The following is a 17,600-nucleotide window of genomic DNA, read 5'->3' on the forward strand; positions in this document are numbered from 1 at the left end:
CGATAAGTAGGCCATGCTTTGTCAGTCGCAGGCAGACAGCTGTCTCTGCATCTCAAGTTGTCTGATTAATTAGTTATGTGAGTAGAATGGATGAAGTTGCGTTCGGCTTTTAAGATCCAGCCAGGCATTACTCTTCTAACTCTCACTTACTTTACATGGAGACACAGATTAGATACACTGCAGAAAAAAACGCTCTTCTAACCTAACTTTTTTGTTCTAATATCTAAACATTTTTTCTAGACAAGCACAAAATATAGCTTTTTTTCATAAGTAATATGTCAAAATTAAGTGATTTTTTCTTTAAAACAAGCAAAATAATCTGACAATGGGGTAAGCAAAATAATTTTACATCAAAACAAGTTGCAACAACAATTAAAACAGTACAATTACAATTTGCAGTACAAATAAATCAGAATAAAGTCTATAATTCAACCAACTATAGTACAAACTATAGTTAATTTTTAAAAAGGGAATTATGAATTAAGTTTAAGTAGCCTACAAACGCATAAGAAATAAGGGAAAAATGTGAGGGCATAAAAAAGGAAATAAATAATCATGAATAGGCCTATTAAACAAAACATTCATTCATTCATTCTTTCATTTTCTTGTCGGCTTAGTCCCTTTATTAATCCAGGGTCGCCACAGCTGAATGAACCGCCAACTTACCCTGCAAGTTTTTATGCAGCAGATGCCCTTCCAGACGCAACCCATCTCTGGCAAACATCCACACACACATTCACACACACACTCATACACTACCCTAGTAGCAAAGAATTCTGGCCCCGATTTGGCATTAAGCTGGGACAGCAGGCATTCATCCGGCACTGGCATACAGCATGTGGGCCAACCATGGCCTGGGTTTGGCAGAGGTGGCACTGTCTATAATGCGGCACACAAGATTTGGGCCAGATGTAAAATGTAGTATTTGGCCCAGATTTAAAAAATTGATTGTGGGCCACGTGAGTTTGGCCAGTCTTGACCATCATTTAAAATACATTTAAATAATTTTTGATTAAATAAATCAATTCTACCAATCAGGTCACTGAGAAAAAACAAGGCCCATAGTGTGCCTAAAGTGCAATGCTTCATGGGTTTATCAATTTCATTGCAATCGTGACACACCAACCTTACTGGCCCAGTTCAGGCCCAGTTATGAGTTATTAGCTTGGCTGAGACTTGGCCCAGATATGGTCTGTGTTTGACCCTTGTCTAGAAGCCAGATTTGGTCCAGTCATGTACCGTAATTCACTGCGGCATGTGGGCCAAGCAAAACCTGATTGTGTGGGCCAGAGCAATTTTGCTATGTGGGTGCAGACAATTTAGCCTACCCAATTCCCCTGTACCGCATGTCTTTGGACCGTGGGGGAAACCGGAGCACCCGGAGGAAACCCACGCGAAGGCAGGGAGAGCATGCAAACTCCACACAGAAACGCCAACTGAGCCGAGGTTCGAACCAGCAACCCAGCAACCTTCTTGCTATGAGGCGACAGCACTACCTACTGCGCCACTGCCTCGCCTTAAACAAAACAATAAGATCAAATTCTAAAAGTTTTAACATCAGTCTTTAGGCTACTAGATGTAGAATGGTAAGTTAGTACTGTTCCAGTGCTTGTTTGAATATGCTAAAAAAGGGTTTATATTTATTTACATTTATGGATATAAAGCTTTCCAATGTAGTGCAAAACCCAATACAAGGTGTTTTAATTAAGTCTTAAACAATGGATTGTTTTGGATAATGAAAGCATTTTTAAAAAGACACTTTAATCCAAAAAGATTGAACAAAAGGACCAAAATAAATGAGCTACACTTAATTTCCCATACGATTAATAAATACACAATATGTGCTGTAAATGTACTTGCTTATCATCTTGTAAATTATGTTAATGGTGTGAAATGATTGTTTGTTTTTTCTAAAATATAATTCAGATCTTTTAGTCTAACATTTGGCTATAACTTGAAACATAATTAATATCAGCACACCAATAACAAAAGCAACCTTGTAACTATTTTAATCCCAGTTTGGAAACAAAATAATCGATCTACAGGTGTGAAAGCTCCCTAAAACAAGCAAAAATAATATGCTAGTGGGGTAAGCAAAATAATCTTACGTCAAAATTGTTTTGCTCTGTCTAACATCCAAAAGAGTCCAGGACAACAATTCTGAGTGAGTGCAAATTTGAGAATGCCTAACCCACTATGACCTATCAATTGTTTTCTCAGAACGGCCAGAGACAGTGATGACGACGATGACGATGACCGCAAAGTGAGCCGGGGATGTACACTCCAGTACCAGAGGGCCCAGATTAAGGTTTTGACCCAGTTCCACACAACTTCATCTGAAGGCACAAACCAGATGATCACCATGCTGGGTCCAGACTGGCAAGTGGACGTGACGGAGCTGGTGCAAGACTCCCTGAAAGTGGTAGATGGACGGGTGGCCGAGCTGGCAGACAGGACCGTGCTAGTGGCCAACGAGCTTGGATCGTCCACTCTGAAGGTAGAATACAAGTAAAATTCTAAATGATGGATTTATGAGGGGGATAAAAATGTGTTTTAGTAAGCTCTCAGTAGCGTATAATACCATGCAATATTTATTCAATTTCATTTGCTATATTACATTCTCCTCATCCAAAATTATTGGACACCCGGTCCTTACTCAGGGATTTTATACCTGTCGAGACATAATGCAAAGTGCCTGAGGGACAATTATTCAAGCCTTTTTACTGTCTCGTATATATTCAAGTACAAGCTTTATATTCTTCCCTGGTGTTACATTTTTAAGCTCTAACACTGTTAGTGGCCTGTTTTATTTTACATTTTGCATTTTATTTAGTTTTCTCTGTTGTTTACTGTTTATTTTATTTATTTTTATTTTATTTATAGTTTTATATTTTGTTCTGTTTTGTCTCGCATTGTTTTACTTTTATTATGAATTTTTTTTTCTTTTTTTTGATATTGTGTTTCTGGAACATATGTTCAAATATTCCCAGTAGTGGGTTGCGGCTGGACATATAGGCAAATATTCCCAGTAGTGGGTTGCGGCTGGACATATATGCAAATATTGCCAGTAGTGGGCTGCGGCTGGACATAGTGGCAAATATTCCCATAGTGGGTTGCGGCTGGACATATAGGCAAATATTCCCAGTAGTGGGCTGCGGCTGGACATAGTGGCAAATATTCCCAGTAGTGGGTTGCGGCTGGACATATAGGCAAATATTCCCAGAAGATGGTTGCAGCTGGAAGGGCATCCACTGCATAAAACATATGCCAGAATAGTTGGCAGTTAATTACGCTGTGGCGACCCCTGATAAATAAAGGACTAAGCCAAAGGAATATGAATGAATGAATGAATGAATGAATGAATGAATGAATGAATGAATGAATGAATGAATGAATGGAACAGCAAATGGGATTATAGATCAATTCTTTTTTCTTCTCTTGTTTTTTTTTTTTACAAATATTTTGTCTTGTTTATATATGTTATTTTTTATTACTATTGTTTAATAATAATAATAATAATTAATATTATTGTTGTTTATTAAACTATTGTTTATTAAATATAGTTTATTATTGTTTATTATTACTTTTTTGTGTTAATGGAACAGCAAATGAGATTGAGGATCGATACTGTTTTCTTATCTTTATGTTTTGTTTTATACATAATTTCACAAATTAAAAAAAGTAAAATAATTTTACTATTATTTTTGTCTTGTTTATTTATTTTAATTTATAGTTTAATTTTTTGTTCTGTTTTTATTTCACTTTGTTTTATTAATTTATTTTATTTCATTTTATTTTGTGTTTCTGGAACAGCAAATATGATTGGAGATTATTTGAGAGATTATCTCAATTATTTTTGTCTTCCTTATTATTTTATTTTATGTTCTTTTTAATTATATTTTTATTATTATTTGAAGATTTTATTTTTTATTTTGTTTCACATTTATTGTTTCATTTTATTTTGTGTTTCTGGAACAGTGATTGAAATTGAAGATCAATGTTTTTTTATGTTTTCTCTTACAATTATTTTAGTCTTGTTTACTAATTTATTTTATGATATTTTCATTTTTTATTGATAGTTTTTTTTATTCTGTTTTGTTTCACATGATTTTATTGGTTTGATTTTACATTTTCATTTTGTTTAATCCCAAATGGGATTAAAGATTGATACTGTTTTTTTACTTTTGTTTTTCTTATCTTATTTTTTTCTTACAATTATGTTAGCCTTGATTATTTTTTTTTAGATTTTTTGTTTTTCATTTTATTTTATTAATAGTTTTTTTTTTCTGTTTGTTTGTTTGTTTAATTTTATTTTGTGTTTGTTAAATAGCAAATGGGATTGAAGATTGATGCTGTTTTGTCATTTTTGTTTTTTTATTTTTTTTATTCTTGTTTATTAATTTTATTATTTTTTATATATAGTTTTGTTTTTTGTTCTGTTTTGTGTCACATTGTTTTTGTTTGTTTTTTATTATTTCTGAAACGAAACAGCAAATGGTATTTAAGATCAATACTGCTTTTTAATCTTTGGTTATTGTTTTTTCTCATAATTATTTTAATCTTGTTTATTTATTTTATTTTTCATTTTTTTTTTTATTATTTTACTTTATTTGATAGTTTTGTTTTTGTTTTTGTTCTATTTAGTTTCACTTTTTTGGTTTTGTTTCAGTTTTTTTTTTTTTTCTGGAAAAGCAAAGAGGATTCAATGTTACTGTTTTCTTATATTTGTTTTTTTTCTCACAATTGTTTTAGTTTTGTTTATTTTATTATTTTTTGTATCATTGTTGTTTTTACTTTTTGTTTTTGTTTCACTTTGTTTTATTTTATAGTGTGGTTTTGGAAGAACGAATTGGATTGAAGATCAATATTTATTTATCGTTGTCTTAATTTATTTTAAAAAGAGTCCAGAGTTATTCATTCATTCATTCATTTTCTTTTCAGCTTTGTCCGTTTATTGATCTGGGGTCACCACAGCAAAATGATCCGCCAACTTAACCAGCATATGTTTTACACAGAGAATGCCCTTCCAACTGCAACCCATCACTAGGAAACAGATTCAATCTTTTTGGTTAATTATTTTATAAACAGACCTATCAGATTGCTAATAATATATATTTATTTTATATAAAAAATTAACAAGGGTGTGTTTATTGTAAATTCTGAAAGCTGCCTTTTTTAAATAATGCTTTAAAAAATAATGAATACGAGGTTGCTCCCCTGCTGTCTTTATCTTTTAATGCCGCTTTAGAAAGCTATTCATATGCATATTACGTCCCAGTAGGCTATTCAGAAACTGGGATGTTTGGGAAGAGAATTATCTCTGTCTTCCAAAACTTCAGTAGTGTTAAATTGAGGGAATCATTCTTGAAAGTGAAGTTTTCTCTCTCCATTGAATCAGCACACAATCAATTCATTGTGCTCAAGCGCAGAGAGTTTTGATCACTCGTGACAGTTTGATCACACCTCTCTCACAGTTGTTGACTGTTGTTTAGATTTGCAAAGTATCTGTTTTCCCCCATAAACAAATTTGAGCATAAAAGGGAAAAGTTTGCTAATTAAACTAGGGAAAACTGCAAAGGTCATTAATAATTAATGGCCAATGCAGATTTCAAATGTTTTTTTTTTTTTTTTTTTTTTTTTTGCTGAATGTGAGCTGAAAATAAACGAGGCTGAGAACAGAGCAGAATTTCACCCACAAAAAAAGAAAGAAAAAAAAGGTATGAATAATGATGTTTATAAGTGAGACACACCAGGGCTTTTTTAGCTTATTTGGTGGGTCTTTGATCTTCATCTTCCACAGCACTCATCATCCACCCGTCATTATGACCTGAGCACAAAAACACATTGACTTCAGCTTTGAACATCTCCCACGACACATTGTTTTTTGGGAGCTTAGAAACAGCCAAAGGTATCGTTGACCCAATCTGAGCACTGGCTTAGCTCTAATATTGAAGCATTAAGTGTACAAAACTAATGTTACAAGCAGTTAGTTACATTGTTCATTCAGTTTAGTAAATACATTAACTAACAATAGCTAATATATATATATATAATTGCAAAGTGTTTTGGAAACCATGTACATTAGTCTTTATAGCATCAAACTCAAATTGCATATCGCAATTTTAATAAATGCCATTAATAAATATTGGAAAGATCTGATGAAAAGATTTTGCTCTTAAAGTGACTTTTGTTTGATGAATCAACCAGAACCACGGTTTCCACTGAAAATAAATAAAGAATAATATATAGTAAATAATACATGGATGGATTTCAGCTTTTTTGAATGGAGGATTTAAGGTTTTTTTGGATGGATGGATGGATGGATGGATGGATGGATGGATGGATGGATGGATGGATGGACGGATGGATGGATTTTCAGATTTTTGCATTGATTGATGGATGGATAGATGATTTTATCTTTTTTGCATTGATAGATGGATGGATGAATGGGTGGGTGGATAGATTGATGGATAATTTCAGCTTTTTTGCATTGATGGATGGATGGATGGATGGATGGACGGATGGATGGATTTTCAGATTTTTGCATTGATTGATGGATGGATAGATGATTTTATCTTTTTTGCATTGATAGATGGATGGATGAATGGGTGGGTGGATAGATTGATGGATAATTTCAGCTTTTTTGCATTGATGGATGGATGAATGGATGAATTCAGCTTTTTTGGATGAATGGATTGATGGATGATTTAAAAAAATAGGATGGTTGGATGGATAAAGCATTTAAGGGTTTTTTGGATGAATGGATTTTTTGGATGGATGGAGGATGTAAGTTTTTTTGGATGAATGGGTGGATAGATGGATGATTTTAGCTTTTTGGATGGGTGATAGATGATTTCAGCTTTGGATGGATGATTGGATGGATGGATGATTTAGATCTTTGGATAAATTGATGGATGGAGGATTTCAGCATTTTTGCATGGATGGATTGATGATTTCAGCTTTCTTGGATGGATGAATTGATGGATAATTTTAGCTTTTTGGATGGATGGATGGATGGATGGATGGATGATTTTAGCTTTGTAGATGGATACATTGATTTCAGCTTTTTAGATGGATGGATGGATGAATTATTTTAGCTTTTCGAATGGGTGGATGAATGGGTGGATGATTTTAGCTCTAATGGAAAAGATAAGCTTTTTAATATGGATGAGTGGATTGTTTCAGCTTTTTGGATAGGTGGATGAATGAATGGATGATTTTAGCATCTTTGGATGGATGGATGGATGGATGGATGGATGGATAGATGGATGGATGGATGGATGGATGGATGGATGGATGGATGGATGAATGAATGGATGATTTCAGCTTTTGGATGGATGGATGAATGGTGGATTTTGGCTTTTTTGGATGGATGGATGGATGGATAGATTAATGATTTTAGCTTTTTGGATGGATGGATTGATTGATGGATGGATGGATAATTTCAGCTATGTAGATGATAGATAGATTGATTGATGATTTCAGCTTTTAAGATGGAAGAATGGATGGATGGATAGATAGATGGATATTTTCAGCTTTTTGGATGGATGGATTATTTCAGCTTTTTGGATGAAGGGATGGAAGGATGATTTCAGCTTCTTTTAGATGGAAAGATAGATGAATGGTTTCAGCATTTTAGATGGATGGATGAATTGTTTCAGCATTTTGGATGTGTGGATGAATAGATGGATGATTTTTGCTTCTTTGGATGGATGGATGGATGGATAGATGATTTCAGCTTTTGGATGGATAGATGAATGGTGGATTTTGGCTTTTTTAGATGGATGGATGGATGGATGGATGGATGGATGGATGGATGGATGGATGGATGGATGGATGGATGGATGGATGGATGGATGGATGGATGGATTAATGATTTTAGCTTTTTGGATGACTAGATTGATTGATTAATGGATGGATGGATGATTTTAGATTTTTGGATGGATGGATTGATTGATGAATGGATGGATGGATGATTTTTTGATGTACAGATGATCTGTTTTTTGGATGGATGGATGGATGGATAGATGGATGGATAGATGATTTCAGATATTCTTTAGATGGACAGATGATTTCAGCTTTTTTGAATGGATGGATGGATGGATGGATGGATGGATGGATGGATGGATAGATAGTTGAATGGATGGATGGATGATTTCAGCTTTGATGGATGGATGGATGGATGGATGGATGGATGGATGGATGGATGGATGGATGGATGGTTTTAGGTTTTTGGGTGGATGGATAGATGGATAGATGGATGGATAGACAGACAGACAGACAGACAGACAGACAGACAGATAGACAGATAGATAGATAGATAGATAGATAGATAGATAGATAGATAGATAGATAGATAGATAGATAGATAGATAGATAGATAGATAGATAGATAGATAGATAGATAGATAGATAGATTTTTTTTATATATTCCCCACATTTTGTAAGGAGTAAATGAACAGCAAATATTAATTTGGCTGAACCATTCTTTTAATTGGCCTTCCAGGCCCATCTTGTACAGTAATTAGCTTTTGGAGGAATAGGCAGATGCTTTTTTAGCCTTTGAACAGGCTCTATTAAAGCCGCCAATCCTCTGGTTATAATGCATAGATCAAAAGCAGGTACATCAGCAAGTATAATAAAACGAATTACAAGTGACTGGATACCAAACAAACGAGCCATTCTACAGGAATTACTTGTGAGCTTCCCTATTTTCAATCTGTTGTTCGTTTTTCTTTCCTTCAAATGTACCGTAGCTTTGAAGCTCGCCTTGAACTTAGGAAATAAAAAATGCAGGATGAATAAAAAAAAAAAAAAAAACAGTTCAGTTCAATTATACATTCATCTGCCTTTCTCCCCTGGTCTACATCCGTTCCCCAGTTGGAGGAAAGGAGGAAGAGGATTGTACAGGACTGGATGGTCAATGAACTGTAACAGCCTGCTACAAAACATTAGCGCATTGGGACATAAACAATGTGCATCTGGGACGTATGGGTTGCAAGCCTTGTCTGGATCAGGAACTGCCCGGGTTCATCTCCACCATTGCCCACAGCATGCCAAGAGAGCACTGTGTTCCTCCACAAGAGAAAAATGGCTGATTTGCCAAAAAGATGGCCTCTTCACAGATGAAGTATAATCAGCAGCATGGCTAGTTCATAAACCGGCATCAACATCGAGGGCTTTTAGCTGGAGATGGATAATTCTGAAGAGGGAAGTAATAGCGGCTTGGATGGAAAAATGTTTGCAGCAGAGGTTGGCGATTTTTGAACACCATTAAAAGTCATTATGGGCTAAATTGTCAGGAGGAAAATTTGCTTTGCTGCCTCCTGTGTGGTTAAGTGTGACCATCTCTGACCCAGTCAATGATTTAGTCAATTATATATGAGGGTAATATTATTGTTCTTTGTTTGGAATAGCTGTAATTGAAGAAGACAAGATAATGAGCTCAGTTCGCAAATATTTTTTGAAATTTGTAGAAAAAAATATAGATTATTATTATTATTATTATTATTATTATTATTATTATTATTGAAATTTAGGAAACCTATGCCATCATAGGGAGAACATGCAAACTCCACACAGAAATGCCAACTGGCCCAGAAAGGACTTGAACCAGCCACCTTTTTGCTGTGAGGTGACAGTGCTAACCACTAAGCCACCGTGCCGCCCCATGAAACCCCATTTTTAAATCTCTACAGTATATATTTAGCAATTTATTTGCATATTAAGCTCTTCTGGATTCAAGGAAAGGATATTAGTTAAAATATTATACAATAATAAAATTAATATGGCCTCTCATTTAGCTATCTTTCTGCTGTGCGAGTGGCTCAGAATGCTTTTTTTTGAAATACACACTGAAATGTGCTACAAACATAAAATGGTGTAATGATGATAATGCATTCCTACGTTTCCTAAGCGTGAGCCTTTCAATTTGTGTATTGAATTTGTGTAATGCATTTTAAATTTAATATAGCAACTTATACAGCATTACAATTAGTATGTAATAATTTAGCATCTTACATTTTAGATTGTAATAATAATATATTTAATATTACATTTTAAATTAAATATTGCTCCAGATATGCTTCCACGCAGGCTGATCTAGTGTGTTTATAGCATATTGGTGATTGACAGATTGGAACTGCAGACTTAGTTCAGACGACAGCACTTTGGCTTTTTTAATTAACATCCTCTCTTTGACTCCAGAAGAGCTCAGTCTGTTCCCAAATTGCAAAATAAATACTGCAGAGATCTAAAAATGGACTTAGTAGATGAACTTCCACATTTTAAAGCACTCATCCGAAATTGGATGGGTAAAGCTTTAGCACAGGGACCCATAGCTAACTAAATGCACCCCTGCTGAAGAGTAGGCTACTGGCAATGATTCAGTCAAAAACATTATTTCATCCAAGCTCTATGTACTTTTCTCTCTGATTATGTCTTTTTTCAAGGCAAGAAATGCTCCACGTAGGCTGTCTTGTTCTTGTCCTGCAAAATGCGAGTTCAAGTTAATCTTCCTGAATAATGAAAAGAGAAAAATCATTGCTAAAATTGTGGGCTGCTTTGTCTAACTTGGCGCTGTGTGTGGCTCTAGGGATTGCCAAGGTCTTGTGGTTCAGCAAAAACACACTGGGTAAAAAAAAAAAAAAGAGATTCTCTGACCCTCAGAGTCGTGCCGCCCCACTTGACTTTTCACTTGGAAAGTCCCTTGTGACCTTGATCGGTGGTAGAAGGTGAAGAGACAGTGACATAATGGGTTTGAACTGTCAGATGGAGGATTTATATGGCTGGCCATTCTCTAGAGAGAAGGTGTATTTCCCAGTGCTTTCTTTACTCAGTGGGCTGTATCTTAAATGTTGGGAATTACCCACTAAATGTTTCTATTTGACAGACATTGTGTCTAAGCTTTCTTCTGTTAAGACTGTCTTTGTGCCTACATCATCTTGCTCACTGTAAAAGCACATGTTGTTTTTTTTTTTTTTTTGGTTGTTTTCAGGTTGAATCCCCACTGGCAGTGGAGGCGGTACTGGGTGAAACGCAGTTCTCTGTGGTAGACGAGAAAGTGTCTATAGTGGAGCTGCGTGTTCATGCCATCTCAGGACTGGCACTTAATCTTCAACCAAGCCCTGGAAACAGCCATACCATGGTTGCCAAGGCAACTGGACTGCAGACTCTCTCCACTCTTAAGCAGGTATAGTAAAGCCCTCCATTGTTTTTCACACCTTCCACACTAAATGACACAATGTTTTGGGATATTGCTTAATGAGTATGAGCTCTATTTTAATGATCTAAGCACAAAGTCTAAAAAGCATGACCCAAAAGCATCAAGGGTGTGTCCGAATCCACCACGACAGAAAAATACAGTTTGCACTCTGGCGCATGGTCTAACCGGGTTGAGCTTTTACTCTAAATCAGTTATGTTGTGTGTTTTAAGCATAACTTGCAGTAAACCAATCAGAGTCTCATCTTCCATTCCTTTTAGGAGTCAGTTGTCACACATTTGCTATTTACATGGTGGATTTTGTAAGTGGAAAAACTGAATGCTTCACTGGAAAAAAAACGGTTAAACTGAGCATCTGCAGCTCAAGGATAAAGAACGAGCCTCCTCCATTTGGCTTTTTACTTTCTCTTTACTTTACTTCTACTTGCATGGAGTAAGGAAACGGTAGAAACTCACTTCACTAAAGACATCCATTAGCCTACATATTTAATTTTGTGGAGAAGGCATGGAGGCAAGAAAAGGCATGGAGGAAGTGGTTTTTATATTTATGTAGAAAAAAACTTTGACATGTTTTTTTTTTTTTTTTCATCAAATTGGGGTTGTGCTAGTCTGAAAATAGCAACAAATCATGTCATACACATCTTGCGCCTAATTGTGCCAGGTGTATGATAGGGCTCTAAGTGTCTAACCAGAATAAAAAACCATCGTCAATATGCATATTATAGAAGCTGATAGTATAAATGTTAACTAAATAAAATACTTTATTTTGTATACTTGGGTTTCGCTCAATCGGTTTGTGTTGGGACAAGAAGGAATTCAGTTAATTTATTAGTTTTTACAAATTTAAGTGAATTGGTGTCCCCAAAAAACTCAATAATTAAGTTGTTTCAGGTCATTGTTACATTTTTGAACAAACAACAAACTTTTTTGCATGGTTTTGCCAAGGCAACTAAATAAGGTTTAACTAAAGTCTAAACACTAAATCTGAAAATTACAACACAGGCTTATATGAAATGCATGCTTTAGCCTACCTTTAAAAAAAACACACACAAAAATGTACAGGTACTTGGACATAAACAGTACATTTGACAGCAGTTTCTACCTAAAATCTGCATTGTATGCACTGTAAAAGGGATTATTAACCTTAAAAAATTGAGTAAGCCTGTTTCCTTATGGGAGAAAGTTGACTTTACTTGAGTAAACCTGTTGTAACTTGAAACTTTTAAGTTGATTTAACTTCTTTTATTTATAACAATACACATAGTTCATTTACTTTCAAATTTTCAGACAACAGGCTTACTCACTTTTAAAAGTAAAGTCATCAAACTGTTTTATATGCAACAGGTTTACTCACTTATTTCAAGTAAGGTCAATTAATATTTTTTTACAGTGACATTTACTAGGACATATTATTAACAAATAAAGTATTATTTTTTTAATTCAGCTCTTTGCACAACAGCAAATAAACACCATAAAAAAACTTAATGCTATCAATGAATTGTAACTGAATACATTTCTTTCACCTATAAATATAACTTTTTGAGATGCAGAGCACTCAGGTTTGAGTTCGGTGAAGCATGGTTCCACCAAAGTAATGCAAAATGATGTGGTCACAGTGCACTTTTCTCTTTTGGTTGCCTTTTTAAACACTATTGGTTGGGTTTAGAGAAGGGTGTAAGTCAGTGGTTTGCTATCTAGCTGCCCTCCCTTCTCATAAACATTTAGGCCAAAACAACAAATCTTACCCTAAATAATGTATTTAAGATTTAAAAAAAAAGTAAACAGCACCCCAATTGAACATGTTGTCTAAAATGGGCAACAAAACATACCTAAAGCATAGTAGATAATGTTTTTCCAAAAATGTAAGTAGAGGAACGTATTTCCAATGAGCCTGGGCTGAATAAATACAATTAATTAAATACTACATAGACAAAAACATGTATTTTGATGCCTATTCACATTTTGAAAAGTTTTTAAATAGTTATGAAGAAACAAAGCCCTTTTTATTAAAAATCATGTTGCATGATTAATAAAATATAAATGATAAATAAAATTTAGAATTAAAAAAATGTTTGTAAAGGTTTTGTAAAAAGCACTACACAATGTGCTTTTTTCACTACAAAAATCATAACTACTTGACAGAACTTGGATTTACTATGTAAATTTAATTGGTGTTCTGATATATTATAGAATAGAACATTAGGCTAACTTTAATAATTAGACATAAATAACTAAGGTTTTCTTGTTCATTTAACAAATAGCTTCGTGGTCCGTTTACTTTTAAATGGTCATGCCAAATTACACTGCCTAACAAAAGCCCTGTCGCCTATTCAAGTTTTAGGAACAACAAATAATGACTTGACATATAGTTGATCATTTGATATCAGAATTGGCTTATCTTCTGTGCCTCCTCTGCCATCTTACCCCAGAATGCTTAATAATGTTCATATCTGGTGACTGGAGCACCTTGACCTTCTTTGCTTTCAACTTTGATGAGGCGGCTTAAGTAAGAGAAGCACCATCCTGCAAAAGAATTGGCCCTCTCCTGTGGTTTGTAATGTAATAGGCAGCACAAATGTCTTGATACCTCTGGCTGTTGATGTTGCCATCCACTCTGCAGACCTCTCGCATGCCCCCAAAACTGAATGTAACCCCAAACCATGATTTTTTTTTTCTTCACCAAACTTGACAGATTTCTGTGAGAATCTTGCAGGTTCCAAAAGGTCTTCTGCTGTATTTTTGATGATTGGGATGCAGTTCAACTTTTCCAAATGATCAACTAGAAGTCATGTTATTATTTGTTTCTCTTACATCTGGGATCAATGACAAGACATTTGTCAGGTAGTGTAGTGCTTAATATAAGTAAACCGAACACATTATTTTTACCAGTGTTCACAGTGTGTCCAGCATGCTTGCAGAGAGAGCTCCGCCCCCACACACACTTCTGATTTGAAGTGATATTTTATTGATATGTCAGGTCTTGTAGCAGGGCAACATCTGATTTGGACTGACAAATTGGCCATTTCTGGTTTCATATTGCATCATGTCATGCTAGAACACGGTATTATTCCGAACCCAACTTCTGGTAGTTTTCAATTCGAGTGTTTGCAATTGTTTTGAGTCAAGAAGCAGGTCATTTATCGCCTACACAGCACACAATCGTATATATCTTCACGTAATTGTCTGAATGTGGCGATATCATTCATTATCATACAGCTCTCCAAGCAAAAGCTGAAACCTTTGCCCTCCTGCAACAAATTATGCAAGTGACATTTATGAAAATTCCTCTTTGTTGCTCAGGATGGTTCAGCTTCAGAGCTAACACAGACCGAACTTAGCCTGATATTGATGATTCGAGTCTCCATGAAGGTTACACAGACCATGGTAAATTAGCCTCGATGCAGTCTCCCAGCCAGCCCTTACTGCTTTAATAAAGGCTTGTTTGGCATGCAGACATATTCAGATGTCCTTTAATATCAGCACACCAAATGAGCAGGCATCTCGCTTAATAAGAAGCCACCGCCACTTCTTTTCTCGAGTGCCATCAGGGGAGCTCCGTGCATTTGCTGCGTAATCTTTTCAAAGCATTAATTGGAGCACATTCGCTCGCATTTTCCTATGCTACCATGCTAATTTATACCATGTCTTGGGCAGGTCACGGAGCCCTGCCGCGAGAGCTCAGGGCTGTTTTTTTTCCTGCTCTGTACTTAGCCTGTGACCAACATTCAACATCAGACGAGGGTGGCTGCTTTCAGTTCATGCATTAAAATCCAGCCGTTCTCCCCCGCTCTCTGCCTTGCCACCTTTGCTTTTAATTAGCGTAATGTATCAGCTTGAGTGCTTGTGGAGACTGTGCTATAAACATCACTGATGACCCTCCTCCTATACTGCTGCCTCTCCATCATTTCATTCTTTCAGCACTCTTACCTACTTTACCTTTTCGGACCATGGCTTTTTTCTTTTCTCTTTTTAAGCTGTGGCATAGCTGTATTATATTTTGTTCAGGTAACTTTTGTATAGTGTAAAAATAATTGATTGGTTGGTGGTATTAGTTAATGCATCAGGCGTCCATGTACAATACTGGCCACACAGGCTTATTGTGAAAATGTACCCCCGTATACATTTCAGGAGAGCGCGAATTATGTAGCCAGAGCTATGTAAGGCTGCATTTAATTTTTAAAATGAACTTTACTGGGTGGTATGATGCCACAGACGGCTTCTGTTTATTTTCTTGCTACCAGATAATCCAACCCAGGCTCATTGTGGAAACGTAGCCCCGCAGACATTTCTGCAGACGCGAAATACATCCCGGGAGGTACGTACTTGAGCAGTTTTTGTGGATCCGCAAGAGGCCGATGTGTGCGCTTTTTCGCGTCTCGAACGCCTCTGGGAGTGCGGGCCATTCGCGCCCACGGTGTTCTCTCGTGAAAAGCCGCTGGAGGCCGCTGTGGATCAACCGTCCGTACGACTGACTGGCTGAAGGACTGAACGATCGACTGGGTGGCTGGCCAATCGGCCAACCCAGCCGCCCTCCTCAAAAGCCGTCCAGAAAAAAAAAAGCAAAAGCCCTTGTCTGATTTTGACTGCGTTTTCAGATCTCGCCGCATTCTCGCCCTTATTTTTTGGATTGTTTTTTTCTTCTTACCTGATTTCTGGAACCGCTCTTCTCCGGACCCAATCCCGGTCATCCCGGTGGCCGGCTCCTCCTCCTCCGGGCCTCCGCTCCACCGACGTAACACTGCGAGCTAAGCGGATAAACTGGTTGCAGCGGGAAAGCCCTCCACACGGAGGTGCCGTTTGCTCGAAAAAAACAAAACGCGGCCATACGTACCTCCAGCCACGTAAATCGCGGTCTTCAGAAATGTCCGCGGGGCTACGTTTCCAGAATGCTCTCCTTTATTTCGGACACTGCTAGAACAGCTTCTCTCCCATGGTGCACATCAAAACTGAAAATTCTGTGCGACTGCCACAAGGGAGCTTTATGGCCCGCCGCGTACGTCTGACTTGAGACACAGTGAGGCGTTTACTGGGATGACTGAGTTCAAATCCGGCAAAGAACGCTTCCAGAAAGCTGGTAAAACAAAAAACAAAAGGCAAAAATTCAAATAAACAAGTAAATACAGGGTGAGAACGTGGTAAGATTTGAAAACGTGGTATAAATCAGGCCGCCGCAAGGGCTTTTTCTGTATTGCTTATGAAAACACTATCAGTTGAGTTTAAGAAAGGAGGAGGACGGGTCAGTCGGTGCATATGAAAACCCTCTCAGTTGGGTTTAGGGAAGAGGGTGGATGGGGTGATCGGTCGGTCGGTCAATTAGTCAGTCGACAGTGGCCTCTGGTGGATTTACACTAGAACATTAGGCACAATTGGCACTCACGAAAGGAATTTGAGATCTGAAAAAGCATACACAATGCCTCTGATGGATTTGTGAATACAAAAACTGCAAAAAAAACGTAGCTCCAGGGATGTATTTCGCAATCTCCAGAAATGTATACATTTGAATAAAGAGCCTGGGTTGCATAATAAGGTAATTTTTTTGTTCCTAGTTTTCGCATGTTAAAAAATAAATTCGATCTTTGTTTGGGACAAATTTTTTGCATATGAATATGAAAAAAAAAAAAAACAGATACGAACATTTTGGAGTTCAGTGTGCAAAGTTATAACTTAAGATATAATAACTACCCCCGGCTGGGTGGAGTTTGCATGTTTGCATGGGTTTCCTCCGGGTGCTCCGGTTTCCCCTAAAAAAGTCTAAAGATATGCGCTATAGGTGAATTGGGTTAGCTATATTGTCCGTAGTGTATTTGAGTATGTCCTGCTCCTCCAGGTTGGAGGTTGAACTTTGGGATAAGACCCACCTCGTAAAAAATTTGTTGTTCCAAAACACCAATAAGGTGCGGCTAAATATCAACTTCTATATAAACATTCTTGGGAGTAAAATAACTGCCCATTAGCACTCTATTGAAAGACATTATTGAGCAGTTTATAGATACAGCTATGTATTCTTGACCTTCAAGAATGTATGTTATGTATTTAATGATTAATTCTTCGTTACTAAATTAAGCATTACATTATTTACAAATCCCTTATTTAAGAATAATTGGTGGTTTTAGATCATTCAGAATTGATTGATGAACTATTCAAATTAATATTATACATCTTATTGTTAAGGTATATAGTAATGGATATTCGGTATGTTAATACATGCTTTTTTAACACAAAACTTATACATTTTTGCAAGCTCATCTAAAGTGACAACAATTTATGCTTTGTAAATATTACATTAATGACAATTTAAGGTATGAAAAGTGATGTATATCTGAACTAAAAGCCTTGAGAAATCAATTCTGTTAAACTATTAATCATTGTTAGTTCAGGA

The 17,600-nt window shown here is 36.2% G+C and overlaps 1 protein-coding gene across 14 annotated transcripts in view; it reads left to right on the forward strand.

Moving 5' to 3' along the window:
* tmem132e (transmembrane protein 132E) overlaps positions 1 to 17,600 on the forward strand; it is a 1,079,249-nt gene that overhangs the window by 1,054,227 nt on the left and 7,422 nt on the right. For 13 of the 14 annotated variants that reach the window (XM_087252404.1, XM_087252403.1, XM_087252405.1 and 10 more), the window contains 2 exon segments: positions 2,221 to 2,497; positions 10,997 to 11,191. In XM_087252404.1, coding sequence (XP_087108530.1) covers positions 2,221 to 2,497; positions 10,997 to 11,191 — 472 coding nt within the window. 14 annotated transcript variants of the gene reach the window in all.

The sequence above is a fragment of the Danio rerio genome, chromosome 5 (assembly GCF_052040795.2).
Source record: "Danio rerio strain M-AB ecotype USA chromosome 5, GRCz13ab, whole genome shotgun sequence".
NCBI classification, from domain to species: Eukaryota; Metazoa; Chordata; class Actinopteri; order Cypriniformes; family Danionidae; genus Danio; species Danio rerio.